The sequence below is a fragment of the Hoplias malabaricus genome, chromosome 2, assembly GCF_029633855.1.
Source record: "Hoplias malabaricus isolate fHopMal1 chromosome 2, fHopMal1.hap1, whole genome shotgun sequence".
NCBI lineage: Eukaryota > Metazoa > Chordata > Actinopteri > Characiformes > Erythrinidae > Hoplias > Hoplias malabaricus.
This window is the reverse complement of record NC_089801.1, coordinates 55817368-55831426: the sequence shown is the minus strand read 5'-3', so window position 1 is coordinate 55831426 and position 14059 is coordinate 55817368. Positions and strand designations below refer to the sequence as shown.

General features: G+C 40.1%; 1 protein-coding gene across 1 annotated transcript; it reads right to left on the bottom strand.

The window, feature by feature from the left end:
• Positions 1–6932: 6932 nt before the first annotated feature.
• On the bottom strand, positions 6933–12856 carry LOC136677049 (uncharacterized). The gene is made up of 7 exons (XM_066654416.1): positions 12836–12856; positions 11419–11637; positions 11040–11336; positions 10520–10769; positions 10059–10419; positions 9357–9901; positions 6933–7150 (listed from the first exon to the last, which is right to left on the bottom strand). The coding sequence occupies exons 1-7, from the start codon at positions 12854–12856 to the stop codon at positions 6933–6935; spliced, it is 1911 nt and encodes a 636-aa protein (XP_066510513.1).
• Between the last annotated feature and the right edge of the window lie 1203 nt (positions 12857–14059).

Sequence of the window (14059 nt, the reverse complement as noted above, 5' to 3'; positions counted from 1 at the left end):
TTTTTTTCAGAGATTTCCCTTAAAACCTCTTCCTAAATTCAATACTGGACATTCAATCATTCATTGGCTGTATCATTTATCAAGTTCAGTGTCATGGTGGGTCCGGAGCCTACCCGGAATTACTGGGCACAAGGCAGGAACACACCCTGGAGTGGGTGCCAGTTTAGACACTTTAGACACTTTTGGACACTTTAGAGTTGCCAATCCACCTACCAACGTGTGGTTTTGGACCGTGGGAGGAAACCAGAGCATCTGGATGAAACCCACGCAGACACAGGGAGAACACACCAAACTCCTCACAGACAGTCACACGAAGCGTGATTTGAACCCCCAACCCCAGATCTCTGGAACTGAGACAGAGACACTACCTGCTGCACCACCATGCTCAACACTGCACATTCACATTTCCTAAAACCCCAAACACAGTCCTCGACAAATGAAAGAACAAATGGGCAAATGAAAAGACCAAGTCCTCAGAATGAATGTGAGTTTGCTTGTGTATATAATGACATATTCTTACATTTCCTGGTAGGTTTCACATGTGAACTGTTTATTGCTTAGTTCTGTCAGGAAGGTGTCATTGATGACTGGAAGCAGTGGGAGGAGTGTAGTACAGATCCACCTCTGAATGAACTCCACACTTTTTAGATATTCTGGAGTCAGAATCTCTAAGCCTGAAGTCAGGGAATCATTATCACCTGCTGATGGAGTCACACCCTGAAACACAAAAGAAATTAAAGTGTTCTTTATATGAACACAAAAACTGACCTCAGTTGAGATTAATCTGCTCCCATCATAATTTCAACACATATCTAAGTGCTTATGTGGCACAGATACTTTAATTCCTGTTTATTCCACACTACAAACAAATAATGTTTAGATTACTTCTATTTTAACACCCTGATTATAAGAGAATAATGACTATTAAAATACAGTAACCTAGTGACATAGAGAACATCTAGTGTTGACTGTAGTTTCTTTGTAGTTGTTAACTATTAACTAGAGGGTTTCATTGAAATTCTAGGTGGTTGCTGAGCTCTTACTGTGTTGTTATTATGGCATTCCTAATGAAGGTGTGAGTGTTTTTTTGTTGGTTTCTGTGTCATCTGTAATTGTAAAAAAGCTATGGTATTGCAGGTAGCAGGCAAGGAAAGGCAAGTTTAGTTACAGAGCATCTTTCATACAAAAGCAATTCAAAGTACTTTACAGGGAAAAAAATCAATTAAATTAAAAGCAATAATAAAAATTATAGAAGTCCATTAAAATAGTTAAAATAGGGCAATAAAATGAAATACATATAAAGAGAAAAAAAAACATGATAAAAACGATTCAAACTGTGTAAAATGATTCAATAAAAGAAAAGAACTAAAGTCCTGTCACAGAATAAAAAGTGCAGAGTATTTTAAAAAGAGCTGTAAGCCTGCTCAAACAGGAATGTTTTCAGTCTTGATTTAAAAGTGTCTAAAGTCAGGGCTCTTCTAATATTCTCAGTCAGTTGGTTCCATTTAAGAGAGGCATAGTAGCTAAACGCTGCTTCTCCCTGTTTATTTTTCACCTGAGGCAGGACTAACTGATTAGTTTCTAAAGATCTGAGATCTCTGCTCGGCTCATATCTCTGTAGCAGATCTGATAAATACACTGGTCCTACACCATTAAGACATTTACAGACCAGTAATAACACTTTAAAGTGTATCCTGTATCAGACTGGTATCCAGTGTAAGGATTTGAGGATGGGGGTGATGTAATCTCAGCTCCTAGTGAAAACTCTGACAGCTGCATTATGAATAAGCTGAAGCAGTTTAATGGTCTTTTTTGGAAGTCCAGTTAAGAGACCATTTCAGTAATCAATCCTGCTAGAAATAAAAGCATGGATAAGTTTCTCCAGGTCTGCTTTAGTCTCAAAATCTCTAATCTTACTGATGTTCTTAAACTTCCTCTTGTGTTATGGTCTTGACCAACCCCTTTTTTAGGTTTTAAATGCATACAAGTACTCCATAAATTGGTTTATTGCATCAAGACTTTTGACTTTGTCAGGAACTTCTATTTAAACAAAATAATTAAAAATAAATAATTTTTTACTAATTTATAAAATGCTCTTGTTAAAATGATGGCTTTTCTGTTGTTAGGGTCAATTTCATCTTATAATCTTAAATCAGAAAAAAACAGGTTAACCCCCTGGAGTCTGAGGGGTTTTCAGACACCCTGGTGTAGTCTGACATGCCTTGATTGTTTTACAAATTGTACGCATCTGAAATGATTTTTTCTCAAAGTGTTACACATGCATTTTTCAGAACTATCTCTGCAACAACAGTGTTGAATCAGTAAGTGTCATACATCTATATTTTGATTAAATTTACTTAAACTTAGACTTTCCAAAAACCTATTTTCAGAAGTGCTGATATACTGTGAAAAAACACATTCTAAACATTTCTCGCCGGGACCTTTGAGGTCAAAACTTTGTGAACACGGGTCTTGGCAACACACTGCTGATTCTACTTTTCATAAATTGTATGTAATTTTATACTTAGGACATAACAAATGTGAGGTGACACTCTGTTTTTCTCAGTCACTGGCTCCTACGTTGCATATGTATGAAGATAGGTGCGAAAACCGAGGTGCGAGGTCCCCACCCCACTGCCTAATGAATGGCCCATTAGCTGTCACTGCCACAGCTGTCAAAAGAGAAGAGACCAGAGGCAGAGTTTATCACAGTTTATTTCAAATAAAGAGAACTAAACAAGCAATAAAAACAAAAAAATAAATAACTGGCATGAATTAAAATAAATGGAAAATGTGTTCACATGTAAACATAGTGATAATATACTAAAGATAGTCATACTGTATATACTTGTGTGTGTATATATATATTTGAGTCAGTTCAACAAAAGATGCCAGTCTCTAAAACAGTTTCTGTCTGGCTGCATGCAAAGGTAGACATCACACTGTTCACATTTCCATGGGGTTTTTGCATACCACACAGCTGTTCAACAAGCTCTTCCATGAATGCCTTGTGGGTCAGGCTGTCCTGTTGCATAAGTTGTTGTGGAGAATGTAGGCATTGGTAGCAGCAATGTCCAAGAAGTGAAGAAACAGTTTTCTGTACCACTTCAAAGTTTTGTGCTGAGTTGTGTACTGCAAAATGCTAAACTTGCAGAGCAGATGTGGAAGGACCATGTGTTTACACGTTGGTGGTTGCAGACTTGGTTGACGCCGTCGTCTTTGCTTGGAGGTGGAGTATTTTCCACATTTCTGAAAGAAAAATAATAAGAAATGTGAGCTTCTGAGCAGTTACAAAGATTAGCTATACATGCCAACAGTCATTACAACTAATAATTACTTGTATTTCAAATACAGTACTTACATATGACCTATGTATAGCAGTACATAGCATAACAAGCTACATAGGATGACACTATTACATTCACACAGGCCATTTACACATGACATTACCACACTAGGCTAAACATATACAGCCATAAGCCACACTTATGGTACTGGAGCCTCGCATGGTAATGTTAGCACTCTCAGCATGCACACTCAGATTAGCAACAGGCTACACTTGAATGTGCCATTTACACAACAGCAGTTTTTTTTTACATTCATTTATGCTTTCATATACAAAGTAATACTTATTTAATTTATTCTTTGTTTTAATTTACCCGGAATTCGCGGAGTGTACACAGTAAGCGCGAAGCGTGGGTTTGTTTCATTTGAAAGGAAATATTTCACTTACCCTTCACAAAAACCCTCCTTCGGATCAATCCGCATCTCAAAATAAATCTTTCTTCGTCACTGTCCTCCCCGCTTTCGTCAGATGAGCTGAAATCCTCTTCATTTTCCAGAACAAAGCTCTCCTCCGCAGCTCCCGTGAGTGCGACATGACGAAGCTCCACGTAAACAATTCCGCGACATGTGCTCTGTGTTTGGGCGTTTTCATGCAAATTATCAGCCAATGATCCTCCACTAGCAGCTGCCGAATTACCATAGTGTTAACATATGAATGGCAGAAGGCGTCTATGGGCGGAACAAAAAAGCTTGTGCCTCAAAAATGTGCCGGTTGTTATTTACGCTTCTCTCACAAGAATATAAATATATATATCATTTCATCCTATATATAGTTGGAAAGTAGACACTTCAAGGTTTCCGAGGTATGTTGTATTTTTTTTTTAGGATAAAATCTCGCAGAGTTATATACGTGTTTATGTGGAATTTCAATTTTATCCCGCCGGCGGCATAGCCGACCTCAAGGTAAAATGCTGATCTAGTAACCGCTTTAATATGACTACTAAAACTGAGATCTGAGTCCATTAATACACTAAGTTTGCAAGGCAGTTCTTTAGATTTGAGGGCTCTCGAGTCCAGATACGAATAATATCTGTTTTATCTTTATTCAACTGCAGAAAGTTGTGCCCCATCCAGTTTGTGATGTGTTCAAGGCACTTGCATAAAGTCAACTGGACCAGAGTCATTTGGGGACAGGGATCTGAGATCTGAGTATCATCTGTATAGCTGTGATGAGAACAGTCCATAGTTTTGTAGAATCAGGCCAAGAGGAAGCATGTATTTATTAAATAAAAGTGGACCAAGAATAGATCCCTGGAGGATACCACACGTCACTGACATGTTCTTCCCAAAATATTATTTTCTATTTCTACGCCTTGCAGGTATGAAACGAACCATTTTAGGGCTGTTCCTGAGAGTGCAACCAAGTTTTCGAGTATACCTATAAGAATCTTATGGTCAATGATATCAAAGGTAGCACTGAGGTTAAGAAGAAATAAAAGAGAGACCTTTCCAGTCTCCGTATTTAAGGCAATATCATTAATTACCTTAATTAGAGCAGTCTCAGTGCTGTAATCAGACCGGAATCCAGACTGGAATTGGTCTTGGCCAATTTTGCCAATGAACTGTAAATTAAAAACTGGTCTGTACACTGTAAAAGGAAAATTGCTTCAATTGGTAACAAGTAATTCAATTAAGTTTATCCAACTTAATTTTTAAGTTTTTTAAGGTTCACATTAAAAAATTAAATTGGATAAACTTAATTGAATTACTTGTTACAAATTGAAGCAATTCAATTAAGTTGGATCAACTATTTTCTTTTTAGAGTGCAGTTACTCATCTGAGACGTTTCTAAATTTTTCTTTTTTAGAAGACGCTTTATAACTGCAGTTTTAAGTTAGTTTGGAAACACCCCAACATAAGGGTGGTGTTTACAATCTGAAGTATACCTGGTGCTATAGTGTGAAACACACTCTTTAAAAATTTGGTTGGTAGTGTGTGGAGACTGCAATTGGATAGTTTGAGATGGCTAACTTTGTCAAATTAAATTTCATAGTTAGTAAAAACTGAACTCTGACATTTTAACTAAGGAGTCTTTATGAGGTGATGAAGAGGGTACAGACTCATTGTTGGATATGGATGTACTAATCACTCATCTGATATTCTGGATTTTAGTGTTAAAATAGAATGCAAACTCATTACATCTCTCAGTTGATACTAATTTAGAGGCCATTTGTGTGGGTGACTTTGTAAGACTGTTGACCATAATGAAGAGGATTTTACTGTTGTTAATGTTGTTGTTGATGATGCTAGAAAAATAGGATTGTCGTGTTTTGCATATTGTCGCGTTGTATTCATATAGCCTATCTTTATAGAATTCTTTGTGAATATGAAGACTTGTTTTATGCCATCTGCAAATTGGCCTTGGGACATTCCCTCTTTTGGATTTGAAGAGCAGAAGCATTTCTCCACAGTGCTTTCTGTTCGCAAGACATAGCCTTCACTCTAACTGGCACAATCACATCCATAACACTGACGATTCTTGAATTAAAACTATTCAGCAGATCATCAACAGAGTCGGATTGTTCACATGGTCTAGTGCACATTTATCTCATGAAAAGTGTAGCTGTGTAGTCTTTTATAATCCTTTTCTTTACACAAACCCTTCTGGCCGTGATGACTGGTGAGGCCCACATATCAAAGAACACACAGTGGAAGAACACAACATCATTCACAGTGGCCAATATGTTGAGACTCTTTGATATAACGACATCCAGCGTGTGACCATGACAATGTGTATTTCCCTGTAACATGCTGTGAAAGACCAAAGAGTCGAATATGACGTGTAGTTCTGTAGCAAGGTCATGGTCATGGGATTGTATATGTATGTTAAAGTCACCAGCAATAACAAAATAGTCAAAGTCAGTAGAAAAAGACAGCATCTCAGCAAATTCATCAATAAAAGAAGCACTGTACTTCGGAGGCCTGTAGACAGTTACTAGTGATATCTGTGGTGTCCCTTTCAGAACTGCACAGATGTACTCAAATGTTGTGAAGTCACCAAATGATAACTGCTTGCACTGAAAAGAACCATGGAACAGAGCAGCTAGACCTCCACCTTTTCTACTGACATAACATACATTTAAAAAATTAGTTTAACGATTCAAAAAAAGTTTGGAGGAGCCGACGTCATTAAGACAGTTACAGCACTACATTCATTTAGGCAAGTCTCAGTTAAAAGTATAAAATCAAGTCCATGTGCTGTAATAAAATCATTAATTAAGTGTGATTTGTTTGTGAGATCTGATATTTAAATTTGTAAATCATGCACTTTACCACAGAATCTCTGGCACACATTTTATATGTTGTAGATTGACCACATTCACAGAATCTGACCTGAACTCCCTGATCTTTCTCTCTCTGATAAGTACTGGAATGGAAGAGATTACAGGCACCCAGGGTCCAAGCTTGATTTGAAAACCTCACTACACCAGCCAGGACCTGAAAAACATCACTTTCCCCCACCCCTATCAGCTGATAAAGCTGTGTACTGCTGGTGATGGGGCTGTGAGCGAAGCTGCCTTTCTGGGGGTCAAGGAGTTTGTCTCTTTCTTTGTGGTGCTCCATGTGGTGAAGGAGCGTGATTTTTCTTAGGGGACAATCTGGGGGACTGCAGTGGGGATGTGGCAGTAGATGAGGGTGGAGTAGAAGCTCGGGTGGTCCTTCTCTGCACCTGAGGGCTGGCTGACAGCCTTGTCCCAGCCAATACCAGCTTCTCCATAACTACTGGGAGGTTCAGGTGGGGTGATGTTGTGGGGGGGATAGAGGGCATGGAGGATCCCTCTTGGGGTTTTGGTGTCTCTGGCAGCTGATAGAATTGATCATTTATACCCATGTCCAGTGTGTGCTGCTCCCTCAAGTCACCCTCAGTGGAGGAAGGATGTTCAGGCTCTGAAATGGAGTCATTAGCTTGTATAGTAGAGTTCCTGGATGTTTGTGCTGGTGTGCCACCACCAAGAGAAGTGGATAAACTGCATACTGAGAAAATGAGGTTGTCTGTCAGAAATTCAACACTCCTCTTGTTTGTGTGCAGTCCATCTCTCCTAAAAAATTCTCTCTTTCCAAAAAGCAAGTTAAAGTTTTCAATGAAATTTAGTTCATTTGACCTGCAGCTTTTCTGTAGCCAAGTGTTTAATCCCAGTAACCTTGAGAACATATTGGTACTTCCAGCAAGTAAAAGTCCACTGATGAAAGATTGTATGTTGAGTTGCTGAGTGTGTTAAAGAGGCAATTAAAGTCTCTTTCTAACACTTCAGACTCCTGCTTATCATTCTTTCCTACATGTGCAATAATCTACTTCACAATCGTGTACTCAGCCAGTACAGCTGGAAGCTTTGCATTAAAGTTCATGTACTCTGATGTTCAGCTCGCATTGCGAGCTTTGGATTTGTTACCCTATTAACAGTGTCATCTCCAAAGATCAGGCTGTGCTGTAAGTTTCTTAAGATGTTGTGACTGGCTGACATTTCTGGCACTGTGTTGTGTTCACTGCATTTGTGATTCTCATGAAGGGCATGAAGTGGTTCAAATCTGTTTTTCAGCAGAAGTGAGTAAGACCGATATTCTGGTCTTGTTCTGGGCTGTGGTCTCTGAGCAGCAGTGTTAGGTTTAGTAGCTGAATATCCTGGACCGGCTGTGGTACCAGGAGTAGAAGACGAGACTACAGCGCTATACAAAGCACCCAATGTCCGTCTCTAGCTGTACTCACGGAAGTGTTGCCATCCACACGATCCTCTGGTGTGGTTCTTTATCCACTGCCTCCACTGTCTGTTGCCCTGTTAAGTCCTCAACACGATGTCTGCTGCCCATACTCCTACTCACTGTTTCTCCTTGCACAGCGCCAAAATGCCAGTCCTTAAACTTTGATAGCAGGCTCTGAAAATCCCTTTTCAAAGCTATCATTCACTGTAGAAGTCCATAACAATTCTGACAGCACATGTGTTGAAAAAAATGATGAGGCATTTCACAAGTTTCTTCTGCTGTAGCCTGTTGAAATTGTCCTTGTTGTTAGAACAGTCCTGGTTCTAAGAGCACTACTTTAAAAAGCATCAAAAGCAGAAAATGTCCAGTTATGGCTTCATAGTACTGCTGGCTTGTGTATATTTAAAAACTCAGATAGTCTAGTACAGAAAAACAAAGAGGTTTTGAAAAAAAGGAAACAAATAAAAGATAGCAGAGCTAAGCAGCGAAGTGTCTGAATGGCAAGGAAGCAGGCATACACTCCATGTGTTTGATATATGTAGTGAGTTTGATATATGTTGATTAATGTGATATATTTGATGTGTGATATGTATGGTTAAAATGTATGTGTATGTATGTGTTTGGGTGCATTTTATGTACTCTGTAACCACTTTTTGATACGTTATGTCTGTGTGTGTGTGCATGCATAAGTGAGTGAGTGTGTTTAAGTGAGAGAGAGAAAGAGAGAGAATGTGTATGAGAGAAAGAGAGAGAGGGTCTGAAATGTGCTGCCTGTGAGTGTCAGTGTTCAACAACTTTGGCATTATATTTATATTTTCTGAAACATTTCCAATCATTCAAGTACGTAGGCAAAGATTATGGAATCTTATATGTTTTTATATTATTACTGTGTGGCTGGTGTGACATCACTGGTATTTGCTATGGTATTATAGATGATTGTTTGGATGCCCCTGTATATCCTATGGCACCTCCTAGTGATAGTGATATCCTATGGCTCCCAGTAATATCCTCTGGAAATTACATGATTTTGGACTATGACTAAATAGAAACCTCTTATTTTTATAGCATAATAGAAAGATCCTAGAGGAAAATGTGTCTTCCCACAAAATTGCACATCGCATTGCTTGTAATCCACCACTAGAGGAGGATGTTTGAGCAATTTTAAAGATATGTATAAAACCCATATTAAATATCACTGCTACAATTCATATTGCAATAGTGTTGTTAGTAAGAGACTAACACAAACACAAACAAACACACACAGAAAGTCATTGTTCTTACCCGTGAGATAGCGTAGGTCACAGTCCAAGTACTGCAGTTAACATGGGTGTAATTGATAGTGCTGGGATTGATGGTAGAAGAGTTGATGGCATAAACGTTCATGGTGACAGGACTGATGGTGGAAGAGTTGATATTAGTTATTTTGTTTTGGGTGGGATTATGGGTGTTGCAGTTGATAGTGGAGCAGTAAGTGGTGGTGGAACTAATGTGTGTGGGGAAGTTGGTGGTTAGACTGACTGTGGAGCTGATAGGGGTAGAATAAATGGTGGAGTTGAAAGTGGTGGATTTGATGATGTTGGAATAATGAGGGGTTGGGTTGGAGGGGACATTAATGGTAGGATTGACTGTAGAGGTGAAGGAGTTAGGGTTGACAGTGGAAGTGTTGATCAAGATGATGGGGTTGGGGTTGACATGGGTAAAAATGATGTTGTAGAAATTATTGGCAGTGGGGTTGATGGGAGTGGATGGGATATAGGTGGGATTGAAAGCTCTGGAGAAGATGGTGGTGAGATTGACAGTGGAGCTGATGGAGTTGGAGTTGATGGTGGAAGAGTATATGGAGGTGGGATTGTATGGGCTAGTATGGGGAGGGCGGGATGTATGTGGAATTGATATTGGTGGACTGCTTGGTGAAACTGGTGCTCAGATTTTATTCTGTAGCTTAAGGAGATAGAGTTGAAAATGGAGGAGTTGTTGGTGGAGGAGTTAGTGGTGGTGGAATAATTGGGGTGGACTGGGTGTGGATGGGACTGGTAAGAGTGGACTTGGAGAACAGGTTTATAGAGACATTGACTGTGAATCTGTTTGAGTTAGAGTTCATGGTGGGGTTGGAAGGGGTGGAGATGATGTTGGAACTGATTGTGGAGGAGTTAATTGTGATGGAACTGATGCGTGCTGACTGCATGTCAGTGGAATTGATAGTGGTGGAGTTGGTGGTTGGATTTATGGGGGCAGAGTTGATAAGGGTGGTTGGATTTATGGTATTCGGATTGAAGGAGAAGTTAATGGTGAGGGATTGATGGGGATGAACTGGCTGTTGATGGGACTGATAGGGATGGACTTTGTGGTGAGATTGATCTGATTGAGTTAGAGTTCCTGGTGGGATTGAAGGGAGTGGAGTTGATTAGAGTGGAATTGATGGTAGAGGACCTAATGGTGGTGGGATTGATTGGGGTGATTTGGGGGTAGGTGGTACTGATAGTAGTGGAGTTGGCAGTGGAATTGCCTGTTGAGGTGATGGTGGTGGGATATATGGTAGAGTTGATGAGGGTGGGATTAATGGTGGAAGAGGTATTGCTGGTGGGACTGATGGAGGTAGACTGAATGTTTGTTGGACTGATAGTAATGGAGTTGGTAGTGAGACTGACAGTGTAACTGACATGGGTGGAATTGATGGTGGAGGAATTAATGGTGGGACTGATGGGGTGGATTGGGTGTAGATGGTACTGATAGTAGTGGAGTTGGCAGTGGAATCACCTGCTGAGCTGATGGTGGTGGGATTTATGGTAGAATTGATGAGAGTGGGATTAATGGTGGAAGAGGTATTGTTGGTGGGATTGATAGTACTGGAGTTGGTAGTGAGACTGATAATGAGGCTGACATGGGTGGAATTGATGCTGGAGGCATTAATTTTTGTTGGGATTGATGGGGATGGACTTGGTGTGGGTAGGCCTGCTTGAAGTTAAATTCATGGAGAAATTGAAAGTCAGACTGACTGGGGAGCTGACTGAAATAGAGCTGATGTTGGAGACAATGTGGGAGGAGGTGTTTAAGGTTGGATTAATGGTGTTGGAGTTGACATGGGTGGAATTGGTGGTGGAGGAGTTAATTGTGGTGGGATTGATAGGGATAGACTGGGTGTAGTTGGGACTGATAGCGTTGGAATTGGTAGAGGAATTGATGTTGAGGTTGACTTTGGAGCTGATTATGGTAGAGTTGGTGATGGAGTTAATGGTGGTGGGATTGGTGGAGTGATTGACATTTAAGCTGATAGTGGAGCCATTTATGGTGGTCTTAAAAAGTGATAGGGTTGATAAGAGTGGAATGCATGGTTTTGAAATTGATGGTGGTGGAACTGATGGTGGAGGAGTTAACGTTGGTGGGATTGATGGGGATGGACTGGATGTAGATGGGACTGGTAAGGGTGGACTTGGTGGGCAGGTTGGTAGTGAGATTGACTGTGGAGCTGTTTAAATTAGAGTTAATGGTGGGGTTGAAGAGGGTGGAGTTGATGATGGTAGAACTGATTGTGGAGGACTTTATGGTGATGGGATAGATGCTTGTGGATGAGATGAGATTGTGGAGCTGATGGAGCTGGTGGAGTTGATGAGGGTGGGATTTATGGTGTTGGAATTGGAGGTGGAGTTAACGGTAATGGGATTGATGGGGTGGATTTGATGTATGTGGTATTTATAGTGCTGTAGTTAGTGGGATTGAAAATGGTTCTGTTTAAATTAGAAAGAAAATTAGGTTTTCAAAAATAAATGAGGAAATTGTATAAAAGAAAAATTTGTGGAGTTAAAAAGACTCACCCATTGTTCACGCTGCATGGCACTGTTGTTGCTAGAGGAGGTGTAAATAATATTAATATTATAATATAATATAAATAATATTTTGTTTGTATTTTTGAGCAAAGTAGCATAAAATCTTATGAAAAAGAACTGAAAAGTAATGTGCAAATTTGACAGCTTACTGTTTATTTCGGTTGAATTGCACTGAAATACAATCAACATAAAAATGGAGATACTTTGATTAGCAATTGTAAACATACAATAAATAATCATATGCAGTCTTATGTTTCAGTGTATGCAGAATTTATTTTTCCAGCATTTAGACTGAAGATCTGAGTAAGCGTTTGCTGCATATTAATGGAGCTAGAGCTTGACCAATTTTCCTTTCTGTTCTAAATGTAGTTGTTCAAGATGAATAGGTCTTTGTCCAATTCTAAATAGATAGATCATATCTGCCGGGGATGTTGAAATTGTGGTGTCTGGCTTACTGCCTCGCATTAGATGGCCGTTGACAGTTTATGACATTTCAATCACAGAAGTAGAGAGGATGGAAAGGGTTATGAACAAAGCTATAAGGAAGTGGCTAGGGGTGCCACAGTGTTTAAGTAATGTGGCATGTTATGGGAGAAGGGTACTGGAGCTACCACTTAGAAGTTTAGTTGAGGAATTTCATTGTTCAAAGGTGAGTCGTGAGATGATTTTGTCAGGATCAAAGGATGCAGTGGTTAAAGCAGTAGTGCCAGTCACAAAAGCAGGAAGGAATTGGAACCCACGAGTGGCAGTGTAGGTAGCCAGGAGCTCATTAGAGCTCACTTGGTAGTGTGTTTAGGGTTGTTGTCATGCTGGAAGATGAATCTCCTACCCAGTTTCAGCTGTCTAACAGAGGGCCACATGTGTTCCTCAATAATTTGGATGTACTTGGAAGCTTCTTTCTTGCCATCCTGCCATACAGGCCAGCTTAAAAAGCTTGGCCAGTATAAAGCTTGTGAGATTGTTGTTACCTGCACAGCCTGACCAACCATATGTAGCAGGTAGAGCTGTCACTGCCCATTAGTTATTTTTGGGCTTGGGCAGCCACCGTAGTTCAACACCCCCCCCCTCCCCTTTCTCTCCTGGGTCATGCTGTTGGTCATTAGCTCCAGTGTATATATATATATACACGCAATTAGCATGTGGTAGGCTAAGCTCCCACTTTTTATTCTTTGGGTCGCGGTACTTGCTGCTCAGCGTCTTGGACGGTTTTACTAGAAAGAAGACAGGTGCCACTCTCCCTGTCGATTCACCACGTTGCTTGCCGTTAGCGGCAGCTTTAATCTGGGACAGTGCATATAAAGCAGTTGGTGAGTATGATTGTTTGGACAGTGGACATTAGGAGCTACCGTCACCTATTTTAACGAAGTTGAACGACTAAATAGGAGGGAATTTAACAGGAAAATGTTGTATTTCGGTGTATGTTGGCGTGCCTGAGAAAGAGTGGGCTGGCAAGCTGCATCAAGGTACAAATTTAATTCTTTTAGTTAGGCTGGTGAATGTTTTAGTTACAGATGGGTTTAAGGGCTTGAGGCACAGAGGGTATGTGTGCTTAGCACGTGGCTAGCTTTATCCCACCTATTATGACGGTTTTATATTTTTTATGATTAAAATGCTCCTTTTATTAGGTGCTCTGGGGTGTTGCCAGTGGAGGTGGAGCAGAGCTTCTCCTGGTCTCCTGCTGTTTTGCCTGTGGATACATTGTGGGGTCGAACCACTTTTATCTTGTTTTATCTGGTTGTTTCTTTTATTTTGATTATTTGCCCTTGTGGGTTTTCTTATGTTTGTTGTTGAGTTCTTTTGTTTTTCTTGCCTTTTTAAGTTAACCCTGTTATTTTGGATGGTGTTCGGGCTGTGGGTATTAGTCCTTTTAAGCGTGTGATCTGCCTGTTTTACCTAATTGTGTATTTTACCTGTTCTTGCAGAGCAACCTGGTACATGAGTGTCCCTTTGGTTGACTAGTTATCCTTTTTGTACATTTCTTTCCTGGGCACTTGATCTGCTGTGTGTGAAGTCACTACCCCAAGAGGGTTCTTTTTGGTAACCTGTGTGTGTGTGTGGGTTGTATAGTCTCTAGTATTGGAACTCTGTATAGGAGAACGTCTGTTGGAACTCAGTTAAAATGTATGCAAATGGTGGGATCATTGTGGTGAGCCAATCTAGTTAATAACCTTGTTGGGGTTATTTTCAGTAGT

Excerpts from the sequence above, each read along its gene's own strand:
- LOC136677049 (XM_066654416.1), bottom strand. The coding sequence starts at position 12,856 with ATGGTTGGTCAGGCTGTGCAG. Across the intron at positions 11,638-12,835 it reads TGGTTGGTCAGGCTGTGCAG|CTCCATCAGCTCCACAATCT; the intron begins GTAACAACAATC and ends CAACTCCACCAG. Across the intron at positions 11,337-11,418 it reads TCCCCATCAATCCCACCAAC|ACCACCATAAATGGCTCCAC; the intron begins GTTAACTCCTCC and ends TCACTTTTTAAG.